The 24,087-nt window shown below is 39.9% G+C and overlaps 1 protein-coding gene across 1 annotated transcript; it reads left to right on the top strand.

The window, feature by feature from the left end:
* Positions 1-1,002: 1,002 nt before the first annotated feature.
* DIPK2A (divergent protein kinase domain 2A) lies at positions 1,003-22,042 on the top strand. Its single transcript, XM_068406404.1, has 3 exons — positions 1,003-1,668; positions 16,223-16,526; positions 19,278-22,042. Exons 1-3 carry the CDS (start codon positions 1,015-1,017, stop codon positions 19,607-19,609), a joined length of 1,290 nt encoding a protein of 429 aa, XP_068262505.1. The 5' UTR covers positions 1,003-1,014; the 3' UTR covers positions 19,610-22,042.
* Positions 22,043-24,087: the final 2,045 nt, after the last annotated feature.

Genomic DNA, 24,087 nt, shown 5'->3' with positions numbered 1-24,087 from the left:
GGACGCGCCGGCACCGCACGGGCCGTGCCTTCCCCGAGGGCGAGGCCGGGTCCCGCCGCACCCGGGCGTCCCGGGCACTCGCGCTGCGTATCAGCGAGCAGCCGCTGAGCGGCAGGCCTGAGCCGCGCTGGCGCCGGTGCCGCCGTGCCAGGAGACAGCGGCGGGGCGGCCGCGGCGACCCTTGAGGGCGGGCGGGCGCGCGGGAAGCGCGCGCCGGCAGCGCTGTGAGGCGCGGGCTGCGGCGGGCCGCTAAGGGCGGGCAGCGCCACGCGGGGTGATGGGAACCGCGCTGGCAGCACCAAGGTCGGGTCCTGCCGGTCGCGTAGCACCGCCGGCCCGGGCCGGTACGGGGCAGGCCGCTCCCCGCTGTGCGGCTAGTGAGGGCCTCTGCCCCGGACCGGCAGTGAGACAACATGGCGGCGGCAGCTTCCGACCCCCCCCAGCCCCTACCCGGGCGATACACGGGTCCGACGGAGCCGGGGCTGAGGAGACGCAGAGCGCGCCCCGCCCCGCCGCCTCCTGCCCCTTCCTCAGCGCGCACGGACCTCCCCCAGCCCCGCCCTCCCCGCTTCCACCTCGCGCGCGTGGCGGCCCCTCCCTCCGGCTCCCGGCGAGGGGGTGGGCCGCACGCGACCGCGCCGCGTCACGTGCAGCCAACCGCAGCAGCCGCCGGCCCTCGCGCGAGGCCCCTCCCCGAGTGGGCGGGGTCAGCGGCGGGAGGAGGAGACCCCTCCGGAGGGGGGCGGGAGGCTCGCGCCCACCTCCGCGGCGGCGGGACCGGCGGCGGCGGCGGCGGAGCCCCTCCCCCGGGGGCGGGGCCGCCCGGGCCGGCGGGCTGCTGGCACCGCCCCCCCTCCCCTCCCCTCCCCCTCCCCGCCGTCCCCTCAGTAACTTGGCCGCCTTTTATCGGGCGAGCGGCGAGGCGGAGAGTTTATTGGTGCCGGAGCTACGGCGCGGCCGGGGCGGGGAGCGAGCGCGGCGGAGGGTGGGGGGCCCGGGGCCCGGCCCGGGACGATGCTGCGGCTGGTGTCGCTGAAGTTGGGGCGGCTGTACCGCTACGTGAAGCTGGCGGTGCTGGGCAGCCTGGCGGCGGCGCTGGTGCTGAACACGCACTCGCTGCTGGCCTCGCTGCAGCGCAACGAGCTGTCGGAGCGGCGGTTCCTGCAGCTCAATAAGTGCCCGGCCTGCTGGGGCACCAGCTGGTGCCGCAAGTTCCTCAACGGGCAGCTGCGGCTGGAGAGCTGGGGCCGCCTGCGCCTCTTCGACTTCTTCAACGTCAAGAACGTCTACTTCGCGCGGTACGGGGAGCCCCGCGAGGGCAGCCGCCGCGTCGTCCTCAAGCGCCTCGGCTCCGCGCAGGAGCTCGCCGACATCGACACCAAGATCTGCCGCCGCGCCACCGGCAGGGGCCGCTGCGACCTTCTCCAGGCCCTGCACGCCACCGAGTTCGCCAGCCTCAACGGCGACGTGCGGCTCCTCACCCCCGACGCCGTGGAGGGCTGGTCGGACCTGGTGCACTGCCCCTCGCAGCGCCTGCTCGACCGCCTGGTCCGCCGCTACGCCGAGACCAAGGACTCGGGCAGCTTCCTGCTGCGCAACCTGAAGGACTCGGAGCGCATGCAGCTCCTCATCACCCTCGCCTTCAACCCCGAGCCGCTGGTGCTGCAGGTAAGCGCGCCCCACGGCGCCCGGCCGGCCGGGAGGCCCCTGTGGGCGCGCCCCCGCCTGCTCTCCTTGGTGCTGCACCGCCGCCCCCGCCGTCCCGGCTGGGCAGGGCCCGGCGGGCCCCGTGCTGGAAGCGCCGTCGCAGCCGAGCGCCCGCCGTGGCCCTGCCTCCCCCCTCCTCCGCCGCGGCCGGGGTCTCGTTTGCCGCTGCGCAGGGCGCAGGCAGCTGTGTCTGTGGGCGGGGGGGAGCGGGGCTCCCGGGCAGCTGGCCTCAACAGCGGCGAAGCGCTGGGGTCCTCCTCCGGGTCTTTGCCCTAACAGTCACTCTGATGTGAAGACAGCAGCTGGGCGGGCTGAGGAGCGGGTCTCCGATTCCCACTCTGGGCAGGAGGCGTTTCTGTATCTCATTCAATCTCATAGTTTTTCTTTCTTTCTCGAAGTCTTAGTGCGTTTTCCCGATTTTCTTCCTCCTCGGTGCTGCCGTGCCTGAAGGCTTTCGCTCTCCCTCCATCCTTCGTGCCGTTCTCACCTGGGCAGGGCTCTCGCTCCTCCGGCCGGCCCCGGGCGGTGGGAGCCGGCGGCTGTTCCGCAGGAGGCAGGGGAGCGGCATGCTGTAAGGCAGGTGCTTTCTGGTGCATTGTACCTTTCCTTCAGTTAGGCGTTAGGCTTTAATCCTGTGGCACCTCCCATAGTACATATATTCCTAGGCAGCTGTGGGAATTGGTGATTAGTTTCTTAGGGTCTAGTTTAATAGACGGTGGGTAGAGACTTTAATGCTGTTGTGCTTTCCCTGTCAAAAAACTGACTCATGTGACTCGTGTTCTAATGTGAAATAAACACGATTTTTATTTTTCTGTTGGCAAAAATTAGAAATAGGTATTTCATAGCCTGAAAACGGAGTGATGGGTAAATGAACAGTATTCTATTTTCAGCTGTTACACCTTTTATATTCTTTAATTAGGAGGACTGGCTACGTGTGCAGACCAGAAATTTGTGCTTTAACATGTTACGTAAATTTTTAGGTGACAAAATTTGTAGGAAACTCTTTTCATTCTGTGGCACTACTCAGTTTCTTCTATTGCATGTCTATTTAGATTGGGAGCTTTGCGTTTTGGCTCTTACTACGGAGGGAACTCCAAGTATGCCTTTAGTGTATAAGTTTGGACTCAGAATTGTTTCGTCTAACTGCTGGACTGTCCTTGGCTTTATCCAATGTATGATAAAAAGACTATTTGCAAAAATTTGAAAGCATCGCTGCATGATTACTCTTATAAACATCTGCTGTTTCTCTAGTAAGTGGCCAAGAAATATCGAATGCTGAAAAAGCGGTGCTGGAGGCTTTACCCTCCAGCAAATTCACCTACCGATTAATTTCTAGAGAATGCATTTATGAGCTCTACTTAATCAAAAATATGTTTTTGTGTAGTATGCCTCCTGCCCTTCAGTCTCTCCATGTACAGCTCTGGGGTTTTGTTTTCAAAGTTTCCAGTTTGCTTCTCAGTGGACTTTGGGTACAGTATGTCTCTTCCATTTTAGGGTAAAGTTGCTTCTGAGCACAGCGAGGAAGGAAACTCCACTTAAGTAAGAAAATCAGAACTGCTTTGCTTTGCTGAATATGTTTGGAAATTCTTTGTGAATTGATTTGTTTTGGCTGCATTTCATACGGTTTTGGTTTTGAACACTGGTTCCAGCATACTGAGCATAGACGTAGATGGCCAGAAAACAGCTCTGTAAGTTTCTTCATAATTTGCAGTGCCAATGTGTTCTTTACAGACAAAGGGTATGGCACAGTTGCAGCATTTACTATTGTGGGGTGGATCAAAGGCAGTGGGCTGCACTGGTGGAGGTAAGAGTCTTGATTCCTATCAGCTTCTTGAGAAGCTATTGATGAGCCCTGAGGCTGTCAAGCAAATCTGTTGAAGACATGAAAATCTTTGGACGTGAACTTAACAAGAGCTTTGCTCGCCATTTATCTTAGTGAAGGTGCTGCTGAGAGCAAAGCAAGACAGATTGGTGGGAAGTGCGGCAGCCTTTACCAGTCCAGAGCGTGATAAAGTTGTCTGTCACCTCATATCAGATCAAAAGTGTTTTGCAGAGTCTTGTAAATTTTGATGAATAAGCATATCCTGGAAAATATTTCTGGGGAACTTCAGGCCAGCTTTGTGTGTTGAAATGCTCTTAATGTATTCTCCAGGAGAGTATTTATCAGCTTTGGTAATGGGTACTGAAGGTTTGAATACCTTCCCTCAGTTGGGAATGAAATATCTTAAATATATCAAAACGAATGAACTCTTCTCATTTGCATAACATGTCACATACCACTCCATTCTCAGCCTCTACCCAAGAAACATGTAAGGAACAGGCAGTTCTGTGTTATGAAGCTATTGCAACAGTGAGATGCAAGGTGCTCTTAATGAGAGGTGAAGTTACTTTCCAGAAGTGGTAACTGCTGAGAAGTTTGCTTGTATTTATACATAAGATATGTAAAACATCTTATGGTAGTTTCTGCAGCATTGATGAGAGCAGATACAGGCATGGGAATGAGACTTGTAGGCTTGTTTTAAAAAATCAGCTGCTTCCAAGAAAGGAAACCTGCATGATGTCGTGTGAAGATTCTGATTTTAATTTTAAATAAAGAAATAAATAAAAAATTCGCTGCATTTAACTGATAGTCTGTCACCAAAAGGCACAAGGAAAAGTATTGCTAGTTTTTTGCCTTGAGCTTTTCATGAAACACTACTGTGAGTGTTTAAAACACTGTCATGAATAACAGTTTTGGTTTAGAAGCAGAGAGAACTTCTAAATTCCCAGTGTTCAGTGCATTAAAGTTCTGCATTGTTTAATTAAGTTATAGGAGCAACCAAATGTAAATAGGCATTGAATTTAAAGCTTGATCTTTGATTTATAATAGAAAATTCACTGTAATCATCTACTAGAGCTAGTAATTTGTGGATTGTAAGACTTCTTATCAGAGATTGGGATTTTAGTTTGAAGTCTATTTGGAGTATGAATTATTCCTGAAGTGGCATTGCTTACAAACTGCATATTGTCACAGCTGACTGACAGCTTTTGCTGTAGGAAGTTTTCAGGTGGGGCTTTAAGCCATAGCATGGTACACTTTTGTTACAAGTCTCTGAACAGTAGTAAAACAGCACAGTTTTTTATAGATTACTTATTGTAATCCAAACTCAATATTTGTATTTTTTGTAGCTTTCTTGTTAACCTTCTTTATCCACATTTGTTAAACAGTTGCATAGGTGTGCTCAGTGAAGAATTCAATCCCTTTTGCCATTTTACTTCATGAAGCAATTGGTAGGATATCTGCATTATTATTTGGTACAGTTTACATCTTCTCTGTGTATTAAAATATTATTTTTACTTCCATAGAATCACGCTAAGCTGGTCAGTAATTAAATCCTCTCACATTTTTTATCTGAATTCACATTTGAATGAAACAACCTGTATGCAGGGGTTGAAGAAAGAATCTTTTAACTTGAAGTGTTAATGTTTAAGATTTAACTTCTGATAGGTTGGGGCTTTTTTCTTCCTCTAGTCCTTTTCTGCAATAAAGGCAAATACTTTATAGTAAAATAAGTTCTGATTTGTAATCAAAATTTGCTACATCTAAACCAATATTTCATATAAACATGAACAGCTTATTCAGACAAAAGCAACAAAACTTGCTGCTGTTCCCTTCAACTCATTTAATGGAAAACAGAGTATTTTAAATAGGAATCACCTGGAGGATAGGATCTGTGCATGGCATCTGATTCAGAATTGAGTATGATGACTGTGTGCGTCAAACACTTACAAAGGTAGGTCAGCCAAGGTTGCCTTGTGAAGAAATAGCAAAATTTTAAAAATAAATTGGATTACAGACTGAGTGCAATGTGAATAATCACTTCTTGCAGAATTCATAGAACCAGCATGGATGTAAGTAGATTTATCCTCACCCTATGACTTTTTATAAACCACCCACCTTTTAGTTTGCCTTTTAAAAATAACTGTAGTGGGGAAACTTTCTTCATTGTTTTTAGCCATGATGTGCGCTCAAGTAATGGATGTTATTCAGCTTTATGAAGTAACATGATTAATTTTTATCTTCACTGGCAAATAGAAACATAAACTTACTGTTACAGAACCAAAAATGTTTGCTGCCTGTTGTTAATTTCCAGAGGCTAAGATTGTTGTTCAGTCTTTGACTCTTACAAAAATTCTTCTCTTTTTTTTATTATTGTTTTCCCACCCCAGTTCCTAACAAGATTTTTTCCAAAACCGAAGCAGTTTAACAGGAGGATTTGGGGAAATAGTATAGTTAAGCTTTCTCTAGACATACCTCTTATTTTCCATCGAGCTCCTGCACTGATCTCTATCCGCTTCCAGATTTCCTATTTAGAGCCGCTGAGCCTGTCTCTTAACAGTTTTTGAGCTGCTATCGTGCCACCATAGCTGCCATGCCATGAGCCACGGTATGCAACCACGCATCATCCAACACATGAAGGCCTGTGGCAAAGTTTTGTTTTGTACTTACACACAAAAAAAAGCCCCAAAACCAAATGCCCCCAAAACAGGGCAAAGCAGAGAATTCCTTGTTCTGGGAGTTGGGGAAACTACAGTATAACTCATTACTGCTGAAGCAAGAAATTGTTTCTAGGTAAGAAACTAGTGTTTTTCAGTAAGGTGGTTGTATTTCTCGTAAAATGTTATGATTGGCTAAAAAGACAGTTTACATCTGTCCTGGTGAAACTGAAACATGAGTTCAATTGTTGTGGCAAAAGTGCATCTAGAGCTGGTCTTGCAATACTCAGTCCTGCCTTTGTGCTGGCTGTTGTGTTGGTGTACAGTACTGCCAGATGCACTATTAAGATGACAGTCCATTTGCTTTCTTTTCAAAACAAACTTGAAGTTTGTACACAAACTTTGCTATTAAAATAAAAATAAATAAAATGCTTGCAATTAATGTGGGTGTTTTTTCAAACTATAGAAGATGTCTGAGAATTATCTCCAGAGTGCATTAATGCAACTTAGTCTTGAGCTGTAGCTTTTAACAACCTGTTTAAAAAGGAGATTCCTCAAAGAATGATGGTGAACATTTGTATCTTGTATGTAAATTACAAGTCTCAAAGACATTGATTTTTCCCACTCTAAGAAAAATTCCAGTACCTATATGGAAAAATAGCAGTATTTCTGCATTTTTTAATAGTTTGTGTAAATCATTGCCTTTCCCTCAGATATGTATTTAGCTTTCTAAATACTTAAGTTTAATGGCTTTATTTTTCTCACAACTTCTGATCATTGTTATTCCTTGTAGAAAAAAACTCCATCAAAACCAACAGCTGTATCTCTGTTCCTAGTATAATCACTCTGCATGAACAGTCTGTTGCCACATAACCTAAAATTCTTCTGGTTTCTCTTCATGTCATCATTGGGGTTTCTGTTTGGTTTTGTCACGAGAAGAACAATAGTTGACATCTGGTAAACATATATTAAAACATTAACTGTGATGTCTTTGAAACAATTTCTTGTGCTGAGTTCACTCAAAGTAGCAATTTAGCCAAATGTTTTACAGAATTATTTTGCTGATCCATACATAATTCAGTAAGAAGTAAATAGGCAAATTTTCTTGCCTGGGATTTCTCTCTTCTTTTTTTATCATACATGCTGCTCTAGTCATAGGTTATTTTCTATTGATTGAATGCCACACAATTTTAATATTTGGTGTCTTTTAAACTTCATTGCTCACTTTGACATTTCTGATACATAATTCCGGTGCTAAATACCCAGTAGTGGATTTAAGGCAGTTATCTGCTCTACCTGATATGTCCTCTAGTGGACTTGTATTATTTAAGTCATGGCTCATACAGATACTGGCATTTTGACATAGTGTTTTTTATTGTGTAGTATTTTAAAATGTTGCATATTTTCCTCTGATTTTTATGAAAAAGTTAAAACCTAGTTTGAGATCAGTTGTTGCTAGTCATGTTATCTCCAGTTGCTCTGAGGCTTTTTGATTTTCTGCAATTTCATATATTATTTCATTTTAAAGATTCACTATAGTCTGCTGCAGATGATTATAAATGTGACTTCCCGCTCCCTCAAATTACTCCCATGCAATTGGACTATTTTTTTTTCAAAGCTGTTTTTTCTTTTTTGCAATAAACATAAACTAGGCTTAAGGAATGTCTCTACAAGTGCTACTTTATGGGTAAATTGATTTTTTTTTTTTTCCTTTTCAGATCTTAACTTTTCTTAAAATTCTTTTTTGCACAAATCGGTCAACTGGTGCCTGTAGAAAAGAAAATTCAGAAATCAAAGGATTTAAATTTTAGGTGTTAAATTGAGGCTTTAGTCTTTCTTCATTCCTGTTTTACATGCTTCTAAGTATTGTGGAGAAAGGAGATGAATTTGTTATCCATCCCTGAATTTCCATTGTGCAGATTTTTAAAAAGAAATTAAAAGTGATTGTTTTGTTGAATTAAAATTGAGTAGCCTCATGTTACAAGAACATTCCACTGATTTGACTGTATTGAAAATTGAAGAGTTAGTTTTTGCAGTGACATATGAGTGTACGTATTAGGCCAGAACTGGCTGGTACTTGTCACGTTACCATGTTTAATTATGTACCTTAAATGATCAAAGCTATTTTCATCCTTCTTTCTGGTGAAACTTTCCTAAAGTGAAGACATAGAAGTAAAGTATAAGGGATTGTTTTAGAATAGTCTAGAAAGGCTTGAAGTTATTGTGGGCTATGTGTTATGATGAATGACTGCCTTAATCTAGAGGCTGCTGAGAAATCACTGTACAGACTTACATAGAAATCCTCATGATAAATTGTAACTCTTAGCAGTTTTCAGTAACACAAAAAAAGTGTGTTACCCCACATTCCAAACCTTGAAATACCGATGTTGTCCATTTGCTTCTGGTATGTCTGATGTAGCAGGGGAGCTGTGGTTTACTTCCCTGAATTAAGTAACTGAGGCTTTGTTTTAGTCTCTTTAATTTTGCAAATTAACTTTCAGAAATAAGAGTAGGCCATCTCTGCTAGGAGTACTTTATAGTGATATATTCCAGACTCATACCTGATGAGAAGCAGATAGTGGTCATTATCATCTGTTGCAAATTTAATCTGAACAAACTTTTATGAACTAAAAACTAATTTGAACAGGTAACAACCAATATGACATTAAATTTTCTTTACTGTGCTTCTTGCATTTAATCATTATTCATGAATTTATTTGGAGAAATGACATACCTCTGCTAACATTGTGAAATATAACTTTCACAGTTCAAGCGTTCAACTTAATCATTGCACAACTTCTCATTCTGAGTATTTAGAGTTGTCTGTGTATTTTTGCCCTATAGTGTGTCAATGAAGCCTGATATGTACCTCTTGTTGGCATGAATTGTATGTAGTAACTGGTTGAAATGTAATAAAACTGAACAAAAGTCAAATGAATTAAAGAAACATAGTTTCAATAGGAACACTAATATTTGGGATATTCAATTAAATACACTCTTCACTGTGGCGGTGTAGGCTGTAGATATGTATATGCTTAACTTCTGTGGGAGTTTTAGTTGAATGTCAAATGACTTGGCATATAGTTGAGAATGAAATGGTTTTCATTATACTCACTAGCATTCACAAATATATTTGAATACATATCTTCTAGAATGGAGATCATTTCCTGACAAAAGAAGGCATCTGCGTCTAGACCATGCTTTTTAACCTCCTTGGATCTGAAAAGTTTTATTGTAAAATCTGATCTCCAGCCCTTTGTGGTTCCAGAGTTTACATATTTGCCTTGGTGACTAACACAAGCGCTACTTCTGTTTGCACTGCAGAATCAACAGTGCTCTCTGAGAGAGAACGAATTTTTTTCCTTTTGAGGAAGGGCATGTTATTTAAATACTACTTGCCATGCCAGTTTGTGCCTGGGCAAACACAGCTTGGTAGGATGATTGTAGCAAGGGCATCACAAAGAGTGTAATTGTGCCATGAAGGTCTTCAGGGTCATAAGGAGTAGGAAAAGAAGTCCCTGCTCTGTTGGCATATGGTTTTTAATGTTGTCATATTTAAGGAGCTTTTCATATTTTTTTTTTTTTTTTTTAGATAGATGTCACTTTATACAAAAATTGGTAGTGATGTGTAGCACCTTCTAGAGTAGTTTTGAAAATGAAAAGGATATTTTTTTTTTAATGGCACAGTGGAACAGTAGCTCAATGATGTCAGTTGTTAAACTGTTTTGGCTTTTTTTGGACTTGAGTATTAGGATGAATTATATGCTTGATTATGGTAAACTACTATTCTTTTAAGTGTTTAATTCAAAGGGGATTTGTGTTATTGCAGACTACAATAGGCTTTATCAGCTTCAAGCTGGTGAGTCTTCACTGCATAATCTAATTCACAGCTCTGAACATTCAAAACCAGTGGCAGATTTGTATATCTTCTCATGTTTAGACAGATGGAAGTGAGGAAGACAAATGCACTGATAGTGCGTTTATTGCTTCAGTGAAATGATAAATTCACCCTATTAATTCTCAATATTTGTTCTGAGATTACAGTGTATTTTTTTTTAAAGACATAAATGCAGTATTATTCTTTCAGAAACAAAATGTCCTTTGTCCCTTGGACAGATTTTGTTTCAGTTTTTAAGCCTTGCTTAAAGAGGTATCTTATAGCTACACTAATTAGGTCAACTAAAGTATTTTTTTGGTGTATGCGTCACTGGGAATGGAGGTAGCAGAAGTTGTTGTCGTATTTACTGTTTTCTATCTTTCTGTTAGCAGATTATACATATTTCTCTGAATAGAGAAAGATAACTTTAATGAGGGAAAACTTACTAAGCTTCCTGTTTGTAGTTTTTCATATGCATTACTATATTTTAAAACACTTTTAAAAGCTTAATTGTCTGTGGTTTCCATGGCGTTTTTGTAAATTCACGCATAAAATGTGAGTGAGTGCATCAAAATTGCAGATTCTTTTGTCAGATAGCTGTTTCTGGTTTTGAACAAGAGCTTAGTTTTTATCTTATTTGTCAAATGCACATTTTTAAGTCTTCAAATAGCATATTCAAGTACAAAATTATCTAATTAAATATTTATACTACTAATTTGAGAATTAAAATAAAAACTAAAAAAATGTTTTGCATTACTCCACAGAAACGTGAGATTTTTGGCAGCTATCAACTAAGCTTTTTGTTTCTAAATGCAGCTTGTTCATGGAAAACATGTTTAGTGACTGTACAAATTTATGTTCATGTCTTACTGGCTTTCAAAATGTTGGTAATACAGGAAGGAGAAAAAAATCCTCATGTTAAGTTAGCTGCAATTTCATCTAGAAGGATGCTTTCAAAATAGAATAGTACAAAAAGTTACAAATCTCTACTTGCAAAGACAACCGATCTGCACTTCAATTAATATTCTTGTCAAATTCACCGAGTGAATATAAAACTGCTGAATGAGGCACTTGTGCATATTTTTATCCCCTTCTTCGGCTACTGACTTGGGTAATGAAGTGTAGATGTGGCCGTTACATGCCAGTTCGAAGGGAGCCAAAACAGAGATGTTGTTTGTCCATGTGCAGATGTTGGCAGGATTCCCTGCCCTCCTGTTATCAAAAGATCTTTTTATTGCCACAGAGTTATAAATATATCTGTGTTACAGTATGGCATGCAGATATTTTACTAGTAATGTTTGGGATGTTCACTTCTTAATAAACCAAACTGCTCCTAGAATTCCTTGTGTGAAACGAAATTTGATGTACACAATGCAGGAAGCATAATAGATGTGTTTTGAAGATCAGTGTACCAGTGAGTAACGCTGTACTTTCAAAATCAGTTTAATCCGTTACATAAATCCCTGCTGCTGCTGGAAAGGAAAGGTCCTCTTAGCTCCTTTCCTCTCTTCTGCACCTGGCTATTCAGGCCTTCTCCCTTCCTTTTGTCAGTACTAGCATGACGTGGTGATGTGGTGAGCTGGATCAGGCTACTGATCCAACTGAACACCGGCCCAGCAAGTACCAGCTGCATTGCTTTCCTGATGACATAGAGGAGGGGATTGAAATGAGCATGCTTGATGGGTAGGGAGGGATGGACACTTTTGTTTCCAATGGTAGCATGGCCTTTGCCAGGTTCAACTGTTTGTGGTTGAGTTTGTATTTGGAAAGGGAGGCAAAGGCATAAGCAGGACTGTTTGTAGACTATTGGTCTGTTTGTAGAATAAGTAAGGAACACTGAATTAGCACACACTTCACTTGTTGGAAGGTTACTTTGCTAACCACAAAACAAGTGTGATTCTGTGATTCTGTGAAGTGGGAAAAAAAACCAAACCAAACAACCCAAGCAACTTCTTAACTGTGGAGTGTATCACAGAATCACAGAATGTTAGGGATTGGAAGGGACCTCGAAAGATCAGCTAGTCCAATCCCCCTGCCAGAGCAGGATTACCTAGATCATAGCACACAGGAACACGTCCAGGCGGGTTTTGAATGTCTCCAGAGAAGGAGACTCCACAACCTCTCTGGGCAGCCTGTTCCAGTGTTCAGTTACCCTCACCGTAAAGAAGCTTTTCCTCATATTTAAGTGGAACCTCCTGTGTTCCACCTTGCACCCGTTGCCCCTTGTCCTGTCAGTGGATGTCACTGAGAAGAGCCTGGCTCCATCCTCATGACACTTGCCCTTTACATATTTATAAACATTAATGAGGTCACCCCTCAGTCTCCTCCAAGCTAAAGAGACCCAGCTCCCTCAGCCTCTCCTCATAAGGGAGATGTTCCACCCCCTAATCATCTTCGTGGCTCTTGACTTGCCCTGAACTAGTGGATATTTGCCCCTACTTACCACCTTCATAAATTGCCCTGAAGTTTACAGGTAAAAAAACTGAAGACTGGATAATATCATCCTGATTGCATAGTAGATTCAGCTAGTAAGAGAGGTTTAGATCTCAATTACATAGTATCACAGCTTGAAAATACTGGTCTCAAAACCATCAAGTTAGTTCTGTATCATCAGGATTTCTCATGACCAGATTTGCCTGTGTGGGTAGATCAGGTGATCAAAATAGAGTAGAAGTCCAGACCTTTAGGCACCCCAAAAACTTTGAAGCTCTTCTGTTACGAATATGAGTCTGATGTCCTTTTGACCAACCAAGAAAGGTTCTTCTTTGCAATGTTAAACACAGTTATTTCCCCTAAAATTGTCTTCTATGCTTGCCATGTTAGAGGTTAGCTTAATGGCTTTTGCCATATAGAGGGCAAACTAAGTCAAGAATATATATTTATTATTATTTTAATTTCTTCATATGTACCATATAGACAAGATTGGCTACACAGAAACTTTGAAGAGTCCTTGAAAATTCCACAGAGGACAGAATAGTCTGGGATGGATGCTCAGCTTCCAGTAGGATCAAATTATCAAATAGTGTTAACACATGAACAAATGGATATTTTTACTGTCTCAAAATTATATTTAAAATATTAAATAATTTTAAAACTGTAGATGAACAAATTGCAATGTTCTTAACTGTTCCAAGCAAGGACTGCTGGAAGCTAGGTACAAGTTAACCTGGTACTCAGCTTTCATTTTAGATAGGGGCTCAATTAGGGCCTCCATAACATTTTATTGAATGCTTTAGTTATATCAATACCGAAGTGTTTTAATGACCATTAAGTCATGCCCTTTTAATGAAAGCCACATAAATGTGAAAATGGGCATTTTTCATTTGTGCAAACTGGAAAGCTCATCTTCTTAATGAGAGTAGCTAGATAACATTAAACAGTGTGTCCTAATGTCATGAGGCTTGTATTCAGATGCTACCTTCTGTTAAGTATTTTATGGTTTTGGTAATAATACTTGCCTTAAGCTTTTCTGTTCTTAATCAAAATAAAAATTTAGTAAGGGCTGCCCTTATGCTGGAGGATAACACTTCAGGTTCTCCTCTGCCATGTGATCAGAAGTACATCGATTCCTTCTTATTTGACAGGTGTATATTTTAAATAAGATAAATAAACACTCTTTACTTGACATTATGAAAACAAGGAAGAGCTCTGAGTCACTTAGCATAGAAGTTGGCAAGGAGCGTGCTTCCAGAGCAGAAACTTCAGTCCTGAATGTTCTCTCCCTGTCTGAAAGGCCTCTAGAAGGATGGAAATGAGTATGCTGTAGGGAGGTGAATTGTTTTGCTGGGCTGGAAACTCTCCAGTTCTGTGCTGGAGATTTAAAGTGAGAGCCACATGGAGTGTTAGAGTGACATTCTCCAGTATCAGCAGCATGGAAATGGAAAGGAATGGCCAACCCTTTTCTTTACCCTTTTTTTTTCTTGGGTGGAGGAAGTACAGTCTGGACTCTTAATAATTACTTCCTTTTTCCTAGTCACCCCTGTATAGTTTTGTACTTCCTCACATAATGATTCAAAATGGGCGAGAAGGGAATTGTAGCTGTGTATGAATTGCTGGGAGGAGTTGCGCCATGGAAGCACTTTTGTTGCCCATCCATAAGAGGGTCTTTGATGTGCTTCAGTAAACCTTTTCATTAGTAGCATTTGTACTTAAAAATTCTGTAACTAAGATTCCAGTTTTGTACTCAAATAACTTAGTAGATGGAGACAATCTCTCCACAGGGTTTTGTTTTGCACCTTCTGAAACCTGCAGCTGTTGTGAAATCCCGAAAATTCACTATAACTATTGTTGCAGTGCCAAGCAGGTGTTCCTGTTTTGTTTTTTCTTCCTGTGTGTTTCCCAGCAGCGTCTTTTAAAAGGTAGAGAAGACAACTGTAAGAATTTTCCTCTTGGATATTGCTAGGGGATTCCTTGATCCAATGACCTTTTGGGTCAGAGGCCAGTTAGTAGTCTTTTTAATGAAACTTGTTTCCTGCCAGGGAAGCATATACAGAAAATGACTAGTGAAATATGTAAGCACGTTTTGTGAGTAAAGATTGGAGTGTGTATTGGTGATTTATATTATTGTATTGACTGTCGTGATCTAAGCAAATCTATTTTTTTTTCAGGGCTTTTTTAATACTAAATCCAAAGTCCTAGTGTGTGAATTGAGTATAGCCTTAACTTTGCTGTTTGCATTTCAAGAATAAGCATTAATTCTTGGGGGTAGATGTGCCTTGCAGTTCCTTGTGTATTACAGAGCTTCTAGTGTGTCTGACCAACATCAGTAGTCTAACCTTGACTTAGCGTCAGCTGATGCCTAGTGCTTAAGATAAAATGATCAAAACTGTTATCAAAGGAAGCACAGACATAGATATATAAATTAAGGATTGTTGTAGGGGTGTAGGGAAGGAACAGGTTCTAAGCCTATGGTGACTGGGTATGTAAGCACTCTAACTTTTCTAAATTTTTTTTTAAAGTGGGATACGTACACAGGTGGATGAGTGCCGGGCACCTCTTCCCTGACTGGTCTTGTAGTTCAAATCTGTTCTATGTGATGTGTTTCCTTCCAGTGTCTCTTTCGCAATTTACTGTAAATGTTTTCTGCCATCATGGATTCCAGGAGGTATAAGGCTTCCATTCAGACTGAAGCCCACCATGCCTTTCAACCTAAGTGTGGTAAAACCTTTGCTACATCATCATTGCAGAATTGATTACGAGTTGCTTCTGGTGACACGATAGCAAGGCAGTGCGTGAGGAAGGAGCATGTGCACTTAGTGGTATCTCCTAACTGTTAAAATTAGTGTCCATTATATTCTTAGGGAGTGCTAACTTCTCTGCATTTGAGGCTTCTTAATTTAATGTTTTTATGATTTCTTCCTGATGCATAGTATGGAGGATACCTTTGAAATGCTTGTCTGTTCATATTGAAGCTTTAGGGCACATTCAGCACAACTGAAGTAGGAAAAACATGCTGGTGTGGTTTTGGGTTTTACAGTAGCTTGTAGTATGTTGTTACTATTCAGTCTCTTATGTTGACTTCCATGAAAGCTACTACTGGAGACAGATTTTACTTTTGATAAAAATTGTATGTGGCTGTGTGTAATAAACACACAGTGTACGTATGTAGCAATTAATCAAGAGGGAGATTGTTAAGGAGTACTAGAGGCATAAGAAAGCTTAAGCTTTTTTTTATACCTTAATTTGTTCTGTAATCCTTCCTGTGAGACATCTTCAAGTGAGAGGATCCTCAAAGGAATCCAGTCAACTGGAGAAAATGGCGGGGGTGGCGGGAAGAAGGAGCTATCACTTTTTAAAGCTTTTTCCTTTAGGTTACTAAAAAAATTGGTTTTAATTAAAAATTTCAGATGCAAAATTATCTTGGTGGGAAGTACACTTGCGTCAGTACAACAGATGTGTATAAAACACCAATAGAAAAAGATAGTTGGTGGAACTGTGCATGCGTATGTGAAAATATGTATCTTTCCCTTTAGTAGTCCAGCAGGGCCTCTTGCTCACATGAATATGTTTTGTTTTTTCATTCCCTTCAAAACTTAGAAGTATATGGAAATGTAGTGTTGATGGATATTTACAGATGTCTCTCCTAAATTTTATTGAACAGCCTTTTAAAAATCTAAGCTGTTTTGTACTAATGAAAATTTTAAAAAATCTCTTTATATACAGAGTTTTCCATCTGATGAGGGTTGGCCATTCGCAAAGTACTTAGGAGCATGTGGAAGAATGGTGGCTGTCAATTACGTTGGAGAAGAGCTGTGGAGTTACTTTAATGCACCATGGGAGAAACGAGTGGATCTGGCCTGGCAATTAATGGAAATAGCTGAGCAGCTGACAAATAATGACTTTGAATTTGCACTCTACCTCCTTGATGTCAGCTTTGACAACTTTGCAGTTGGACCGAGAGATGGGAAGGTTATCATTGTAGATGCAGAAAACGTTCTGGTAGCAGACAAAAGGTTAATCAGACAGAGTAAGTCTCTTCTTTCTCTCCCCTCCCCTCACCCCATGTCTCTTCTTTCTCTGCAAGCACAATATTTAAAGTATGGTAGTTGCTAAATACCCATTTTTTGAGGGGGGATTGGACTAGATGATCTTTCGAGGTCCCTTCCAATCCCTAACATTCTGTGATTCTGTGATTTTGTTGGCTTTATAACTAGATTACTAATTAGCAAACTAATTAGCTTTCTTCTGCAATTAAACTACTAATTAACTCGACCAATTTGTCAATTTTACGAAGCATTGAGTTTACCTGAACTTGATTTACATATACTTTTAATCTCTGTAATCCTGCTTAAATGGAGAGGTGTAGGTGGGAGGAGAGCGTTTGGATGTTGGATGGGTTTGTACAGATGGATGGACAGATAGACAGATGGGCTGGCTGACTGACTTGCCTACCTTAGCTAAAAGAGAGAGGTTCCTTTCGCCTTTTCCAGACGTCTGTAAGGATGGAAGTCTTGGCATTGTTTTCTGTGAATGACGAGGCAGTATTACTGCCTGCTTTGCCTTAGTTACGTAGCCTGCCTCTGGTTCAGCTGTTCAGGTAGGTGCTCTGTAATAATGGAACTGAAGGAAAGAGTCATTTTAGTGCTGTTCTCAAAAGGGAATAGTGAAAATTCGTTCATCTTTCTGTCAACTTTAAACCTCAAAGCAGTGGCAGCAGGAGAGATGTTTGACAAAGTAGCATTACATGGGTTTATATTTCTTTTGAGCTTATAAGGAAAACTTTACAGACTGAAGGGCTACAGACATTGAACATGAAACCTTCAATTCCGCAGAAGTTCAAGGCAATAGGCCAAGTGATTCCAGTTTGCTTTGGGTGAATGGATTTTTTTAAGCTTTGCAAATAGACTTTGTATGCTGTGCTGCTGAATTAACTTTGAGACTACTTTTTCTGTCCACGCCCTTTTCTAGAGGAAGTATGGGTTTTTTTGGGTAGTGTGGGGTTTTGGTTTTTGGTTTGATTTTTTTTTTTTCCCCTATTAGATTTATTATGTGTTCTCAAGCAGCTTAGATTAAAATTATCTGAGCCTACCAAGAAAACCTTGTCATGTCTTGGATATCCAGTATATTACTTTAGTACTTACAGGCCACAGAAATAAACTGTTGTCTTTTTTTCTTTTATTTTCCACCCTCTTCAAATAATACTGCTTAAGACACTGGATTTTGGAGCACGTCTGAATTGCTCAGTCACAAAGATGACCAAATGAACTCTGAAAAAGTTGATGTGTACATGGAATAGGAGCAAGTAGCATCTTGCAGAGTTCAATGCTGAAAGTGTTGAACTTACATCTGCGGTCTGTAGTTCTCAGACTAATTTGTATCTAACTAGGATTTTGCTGCATGATTTGTAATCTGACAATCAAGAACACAGAAAACAAATGAGGACACAAGAAAGTTCTCAGTGTTTGTATAAACTTGACATTTAGTACTGATTTAATTAATCTCCTGGAAAGCTTTATTAAACAATCTCTGTCTAGAGTGATGAATATGCCTGTTTAGATATGTGAATATGTACATTCTTTCCAATTGCACCGTACGGTAATATCTAATTGTACTCTGTGTAGGATATCATAGTTGAATTTGCTGAAGTCTTTTTTTCCCATTCTCCTTTGCTAGCTTTATTTCCATTTCCAGTTTGCTGTTCATTGTACAAATTTTACATCATATTTTTATAGTTTTAGCGGTCATCCTTCAGTACACTTTTTTTTCTAATCTGGTTTGCAGTCCACCATAAATGAGTAGACCAATAGTCAGCTCAGAGACTACCAAACACGGATAAATTTTTCTTTGTACATCACAGTGCTAAAAGAGATCTGCAAAACTATGAGACTCTATGATAAGGACCTCTTCTCAAAGCTGGCAGTAATCTAGAAACTTAAGAGGAAAGTTTGTTGTTTTTTTTTTTAACAAAAAGTGGTAAGAACTCAGGAGATCTCAGAGTTAGTAACGTTTTACGTGTTATTGTAGAAGGTGTTTTCTGTAAATCAGATTTTAAGTTAAAGAAAGCTTTGTGACAAGGCCACTAGTTATACCTTCAAATTTAGATGATGTTTTTAATATATATAAAGAAGGGTTTATCCATGTATGTAAATGCCATTTGGTTTGTACAATTTTTTCTTTCTTCAAAGATTACATGTAATGCCTCTGCTTTTTTATATGCACTTCTTAGTTACTACCATGTCTAAAGTAAGTGGTTGGAAGATAATGTTTCAGAAGTTTATGGCAATTACGTTGCAATGTTTTGGGGTTTTTTTGTTCTTTGATAGACCATTTGCCAGTGTTAGTTCCCAGGGCAAATGGAGAAACCAAATCTATGTTGCTAAAATAAATCATGTTGCTTGTTTGTTTTTCTCTCAACTTCAGCTGTGAATCATTCTCTTGTACTTGTTTGTGCTACGTTTTTTCCTCTGGGTATGTGTGTGAATGTAGATTTCATGTGTTTAGTGTGCTGTTTTTTCTGCTTCCCTCCCTTTGCTGTCTATTTTACCCTCGTTTCTTTCTTTCCCTTATTTTTTATATTGTGAGGACCATTTCAGAAGCAGGGTATATCAAACTGTCAGATGCAATCTTAGACCAGAACATTTAAGAGTTCATCTAAACAGAGTTGGTTTATAATTTAAATATTACCAGTTTGCTGCGTATTGAGCTTCTGACTGTATTCGGACGCACATGTGCTCTTTCCTCTCTCACTTTTTTTTTACTGTCTCCTTATATTTAACAGATAAGCCTGAAAACTGGGATGTATGGTATGAAAGCAAATTTGATGACTGTGATAAAGAAGCTTGTCTGTCCTTCTCGAAAGAGATTCTTTGTGCTCGTGTCACTGTGGACCACAATTATTACGCTATTTGTCAGAATCTTTTATCAAGACATGCCACATGGCGTGGCACTTCTGGAGGACTACTTCATGACCCCCCAGCTGAAATTGCCAAAGACGGCCGACTTGAGGCCTTGCTGGATGAGTGTGCCAACCCAAAGAAGCGATATGGTAGATTCCAAGCCGCAAAAGAACTGCGTGAATACCTTGCACAATTGAGTAACAATGTGAGGTAGTCCACAGCGAAAATTTTTTGCAACACTGGCTAAAACACTATTGCAAAGACACATAGAAAATGAAGTTTTGAACTTATGTATTAAAAAGAGAAAATAAAAAAAACCCTAGTTTATGAGTTTTATAAATACCATAAAAATATAATTTTATGGTGTTATGATGTTCCTTTGCAAACTGACAAGGTACTTCCTGAATTAAAACTTGAGCTACTATTGACTCTTCTCCCTAACTATTTAAAAGGGAGTAGGTCAAAAAAGACTGTGATAGCTTAATTGACAGCTTGTGTGTCAAAGGGTACTTTACATAAAACTGCATTTGTGTCACAGTTTTGTAAGCTGATGTTCTTACTTGGAAAGTCAAGTTAGACTGATGGCCTGTTTTAAAGGCCTTTTTCCTGACATCATTGTCTCATTTTTGTGTTTGTTTAAACACCTTGAAGTGGCATTTACATCCGGGTAAATATAGCTGTCTGCATTATTTCAAATTTAACAGGCTTTCATGTTAATGCTGTGCAGTACATTCCTACTGTGAGTGCAGGATTCTCACGTCTACTGTCTAATTTTAGGGGGTTTTACACTGTGGTTTATGCTTAGACATTGTGTATTTTTTTTAAGATCATCATAAACTCAAATGTCATTTGAACTAACATTCCTTTGATGTCTTATAGTTCTGCCATTGGAAATATGACTTAATGTAATTATTGTACAAAACTTTTACCCTTCATGCCAGTATATACACATGACTGTTTAGTAGGAGATCATGGTATGAGCAAACTTATTTTTAACAGAGATAATTTGAGAATTGGAGAGAGACTACGATAAAAAGATCTGTATTAATTTAAATTGGGGATAGAAGCTTGACTAAAAATAAAAATTCACTAGTCCAGTGTAGTTGAGCATAAACCAAAGAAAATGGTTTTGTTTATTAGTTTCTAAACAAATAGTAAAGAAAAAATGCTATACTGTAGTGAAGCTAATAATTCTCAAAATTCAAATTTCAGTGGTCCTTGGTTACTCTTTGAAGAACTTCTCAAACTATGTGCTTGTACTAGAATAAAACCCTAATTTTAGTAATAATTTCTAGAAAGTTAGCACTTTGTTTTACATCATTCCCAGTTCTGTTGAATTCAAGTGTAATGGAGTTTACTGAATATTCATCTTTTGGTTTACCAGCTAAATTGATTAAGCTGTATTCACTGTAGACATCTTTTCTTGAACTAGGTTTGACTATTCCTCCTTTTTTTTTTTTTTTTGAACTACTATCATGCTTCATTTTCCTGAAGTCTTATTCATAAAAAGATACATTTAGGAAATGTATGCATATTACTTCTTGTAGCAGTAATGAAGGAAACTAGTATTTCTTAAATGCGTGTATAATATAATATTTCTTACAAGCTAAAAAGAATTCTGATCAAGGTAGTATGTGCTACTTTCAAGAGCAAAGTCAGTATCCCTCTCATACTGCATCAAAAGACTGACAGAAACTGGTGCTTTACCAAATTGCTGCAAGTGCAAGGTGAGGAAAATGGCAAACTCGCTGACTGGCCCTTCTTTCTCAAAGCTCAAAAAGTGGAGCCATATAAAGATGCAGAGTACTTTTTGATTTCTTAAGTGATTATATTCAGGATATTTTAGAATTTGAAATTCTCACTTTAAGTCATCTTTGCCTACATACTCCTAATTTGCTCCCAGTCCTCTGTCTCGTTTTCTGCAGTTGGAATGCCCAATGCAGCTTTTAATTCTCATTTCTCCCCTCCCCTCATTTGAAAACCGTTTTACATGCTTGCTCTGGCACAAGCTGTCGGAGAAGGTTCATGTTATTTCTTGTCATAAAATCCACTTATCTGAAGAAAATAGACTAACCCTCAGACTAGGTAATACTACCCTACCATAAAAGCCTTGACTTATCACTAAAGTTGATTTTTAAACATCTACCACATTTCCCGGTGAGTGAGTGGAGTATGGGTGTTAAAGCTGTAAAAGAAACAAACACTGCCAGTTCTGGTTACTCCTCCAGGCAGTTCTGTAACTGTCAGAATGTCCTATCAGATTTGATTTGGGGTTTAGTTCCCTCAGAAATAAGTTACTAAAGCCGATTATAAAAGGAATTTGGAACTTTAAAAAAACAAACCAAACCACTACAGGGAAAACATTGTGGAGAGCAATAAATCTTGTTCTGTTTGCACCTATCAGATATTTATTGTACAATAACAATTTATATTTTTAGTCATTGCCCATTATTATTGATGAACATGGTGAAATATTTTTTGAATGAGATGTTTGGGGTTTGTATGTGAATTACAAATGTCCTTTTGTACTGTAAGTTACTGTTAATTGGAATATTTTATCAAAACTGTCTCCCTGTGCCTTTATATTGCAAGAAAGTTGTTTCTGCAACTTCTAATGATATTAATAAAGAATACTTTAAGAACCTCATCTCAGATATTCATTTTGAGATCAGTCAGTCTTTTAAGATTGACGTAGTGTAGGATGCATTAAAATATACATAGAACTGGTTTTTGTAGTGTTGCAAGATGCACCATCATCAAAAGTGACAGATAGGAACTTTTTTTTCCCCTCCTCCTTTCTAGTAGACTGTTTGACCCAAAGTATGAATTATCTGACAGGAAGCTTTTTGTTTTGGACATTATCATAAGTAGGACTCATTTTCTTAAAAACAACTTGATCAAGCCATATTTTTCTGTTCTATAAACTGAAATAAAATGTTTTCAAATTAAACAAGTTGATATCTTCTCTCTTTGAGAAACTTATTTTTCCTTGTATTTAGAGTCATTTATATTGTTAGTACCACTGTCTCTTCAGTACAATATTCTAGCAGTTAATGTAATATAAATACATAATGACTTTTGATGTTTCTCCTTTACTCTGGATTTTTTCAGTGAGCCTTTCCATTTGAAACTAAGTCCTGCCGTTATACTAGAGCATATATTCCCTACTGACTTTCTGAGCCTGTGTAAATAATAGGAACAACTTGTCGCAAAAACACTTGGATTTAAAAATTTTTTTGAGCTGCACTCCTGCTGCCTCAGCTTACATCTCCAGGAACGGCAAACATGTGGATTGAAACTTTTAAACTTTCCAGCATATCTCAGATGTCAAGATGATTATGATCTTAAGAAGAAACTAGCATAAATAACTGCTGCATCTTTTCTTTCAACAGTTTCCAGAGTGTAGCATAGTCTGATCCTGGTTGCCTTGAACTTCAAGAATGGTGTATCTGGTACTTTCTTACCGGGTACTTTTTCATTGTGAAATGCTCTCTTATGAGACACTTCAAATATGTTAAACTTTGTATGCTACTCTGATTTACCACAAAGACTAGGTTAAATGCAATTTTCTTTACAATTAATAGAGTGGAGACCTTGGCTGCCTTTAAAAGGCACTAAGATGTTTTGGTTCTCTACAGTCAGTCTAATGGTTTTGTAGAAACCAGCAATGGTGCTGGTTAGCACCATTTTTTGTTAGTTATCTATGTTGTTTGAAACTTGTGATTTGGAGATTAGGATAGATTGGACTGTGGAACCTCTGTAAAATGCACATGTCCAGTGAGTATCAGATAAATGCTCTGTTAGAGAAGTATATGTCTCAATTTGAAGATTTGATGTGCAGCCTGCTTAAACCGCTTTTGAAGTTCCTCATGGTTCCTTTCTATCCCACAGTCTTCCCAAGCCAGTCCATCAAATGGAAACTTCATTAGTGTTGATTTCTCCTACTTTTTTTTGTTGAAGTTGCAATATACAGACCTGCTAATTTATTTGATAGCCTTCATCTGACTAGTTCACTCATTATTAGCATCACTTATTTCTACTTTAAATGCCTGCTAGTTTTTTTGTTTTCTGTTTCCTTACTTCCAGAACATGTTCAAAGACATACAGCTAGTTTAAATAGACCTTTATCTCCTTCTAGTTTCATTTAGGGTGTTTTAAAAAAATTTTTCCTATGCTGATTTGTCATTTTTTTTAATGTGACTCTCCAGATCTGACAAGCGTCGGTTTGCTGGGGGTACTTCTAAGCATCACATTCTTTTTGTATTTCGTACTGAGTTTTATGAACACGTTTCGCTATTCTTCCAGGCAAAAGTCTTTGGTAGTCTGACTTGTACTGTACCTTACACTAATGAGCTTTTGCTAGATGCAGAAAGGCCCTGTGGCTGCTAGATGCATTTGTAGAGTGTGCATGTGATGTGAGGACAATGAAGAGTTTGTTGTTTTGGCAGCAGATGAGTCTGTTGTTGCCATGCTGGAAGTATGAGAATATACCTGTTTTGTGTGGTTCAAAAGCTAGACAAATTTCAGGAGCATTAGTAATGAACATTTGCCACGAATACTGACTTGCACGTTCAGGTCAGAGCAGGAAAGTTCTGACTTTAAAAGAAAAAATATCTAAGGCTCTTTTTTAAATTTGGTGAGTTCACTTAATTCTTCTGAGAACAGAAATGTGAAAGCAGAATATACTTCAAA

This window comes from Nyctibius grandis, chromosome 8 (assembly GCF_013368605.1).
Source record: "Nyctibius grandis isolate bNycGra1 chromosome 8, bNycGra1.pri, whole genome shotgun sequence".
NCBI classification, from domain to species: Eukaryota; Metazoa; Chordata; class Aves; order Nyctibiiformes; family Nyctibiidae; genus Nyctibius; species Nyctibius grandis.
This window is presented reverse-complemented; position numbering and strand designations above follow the sequence as displayed.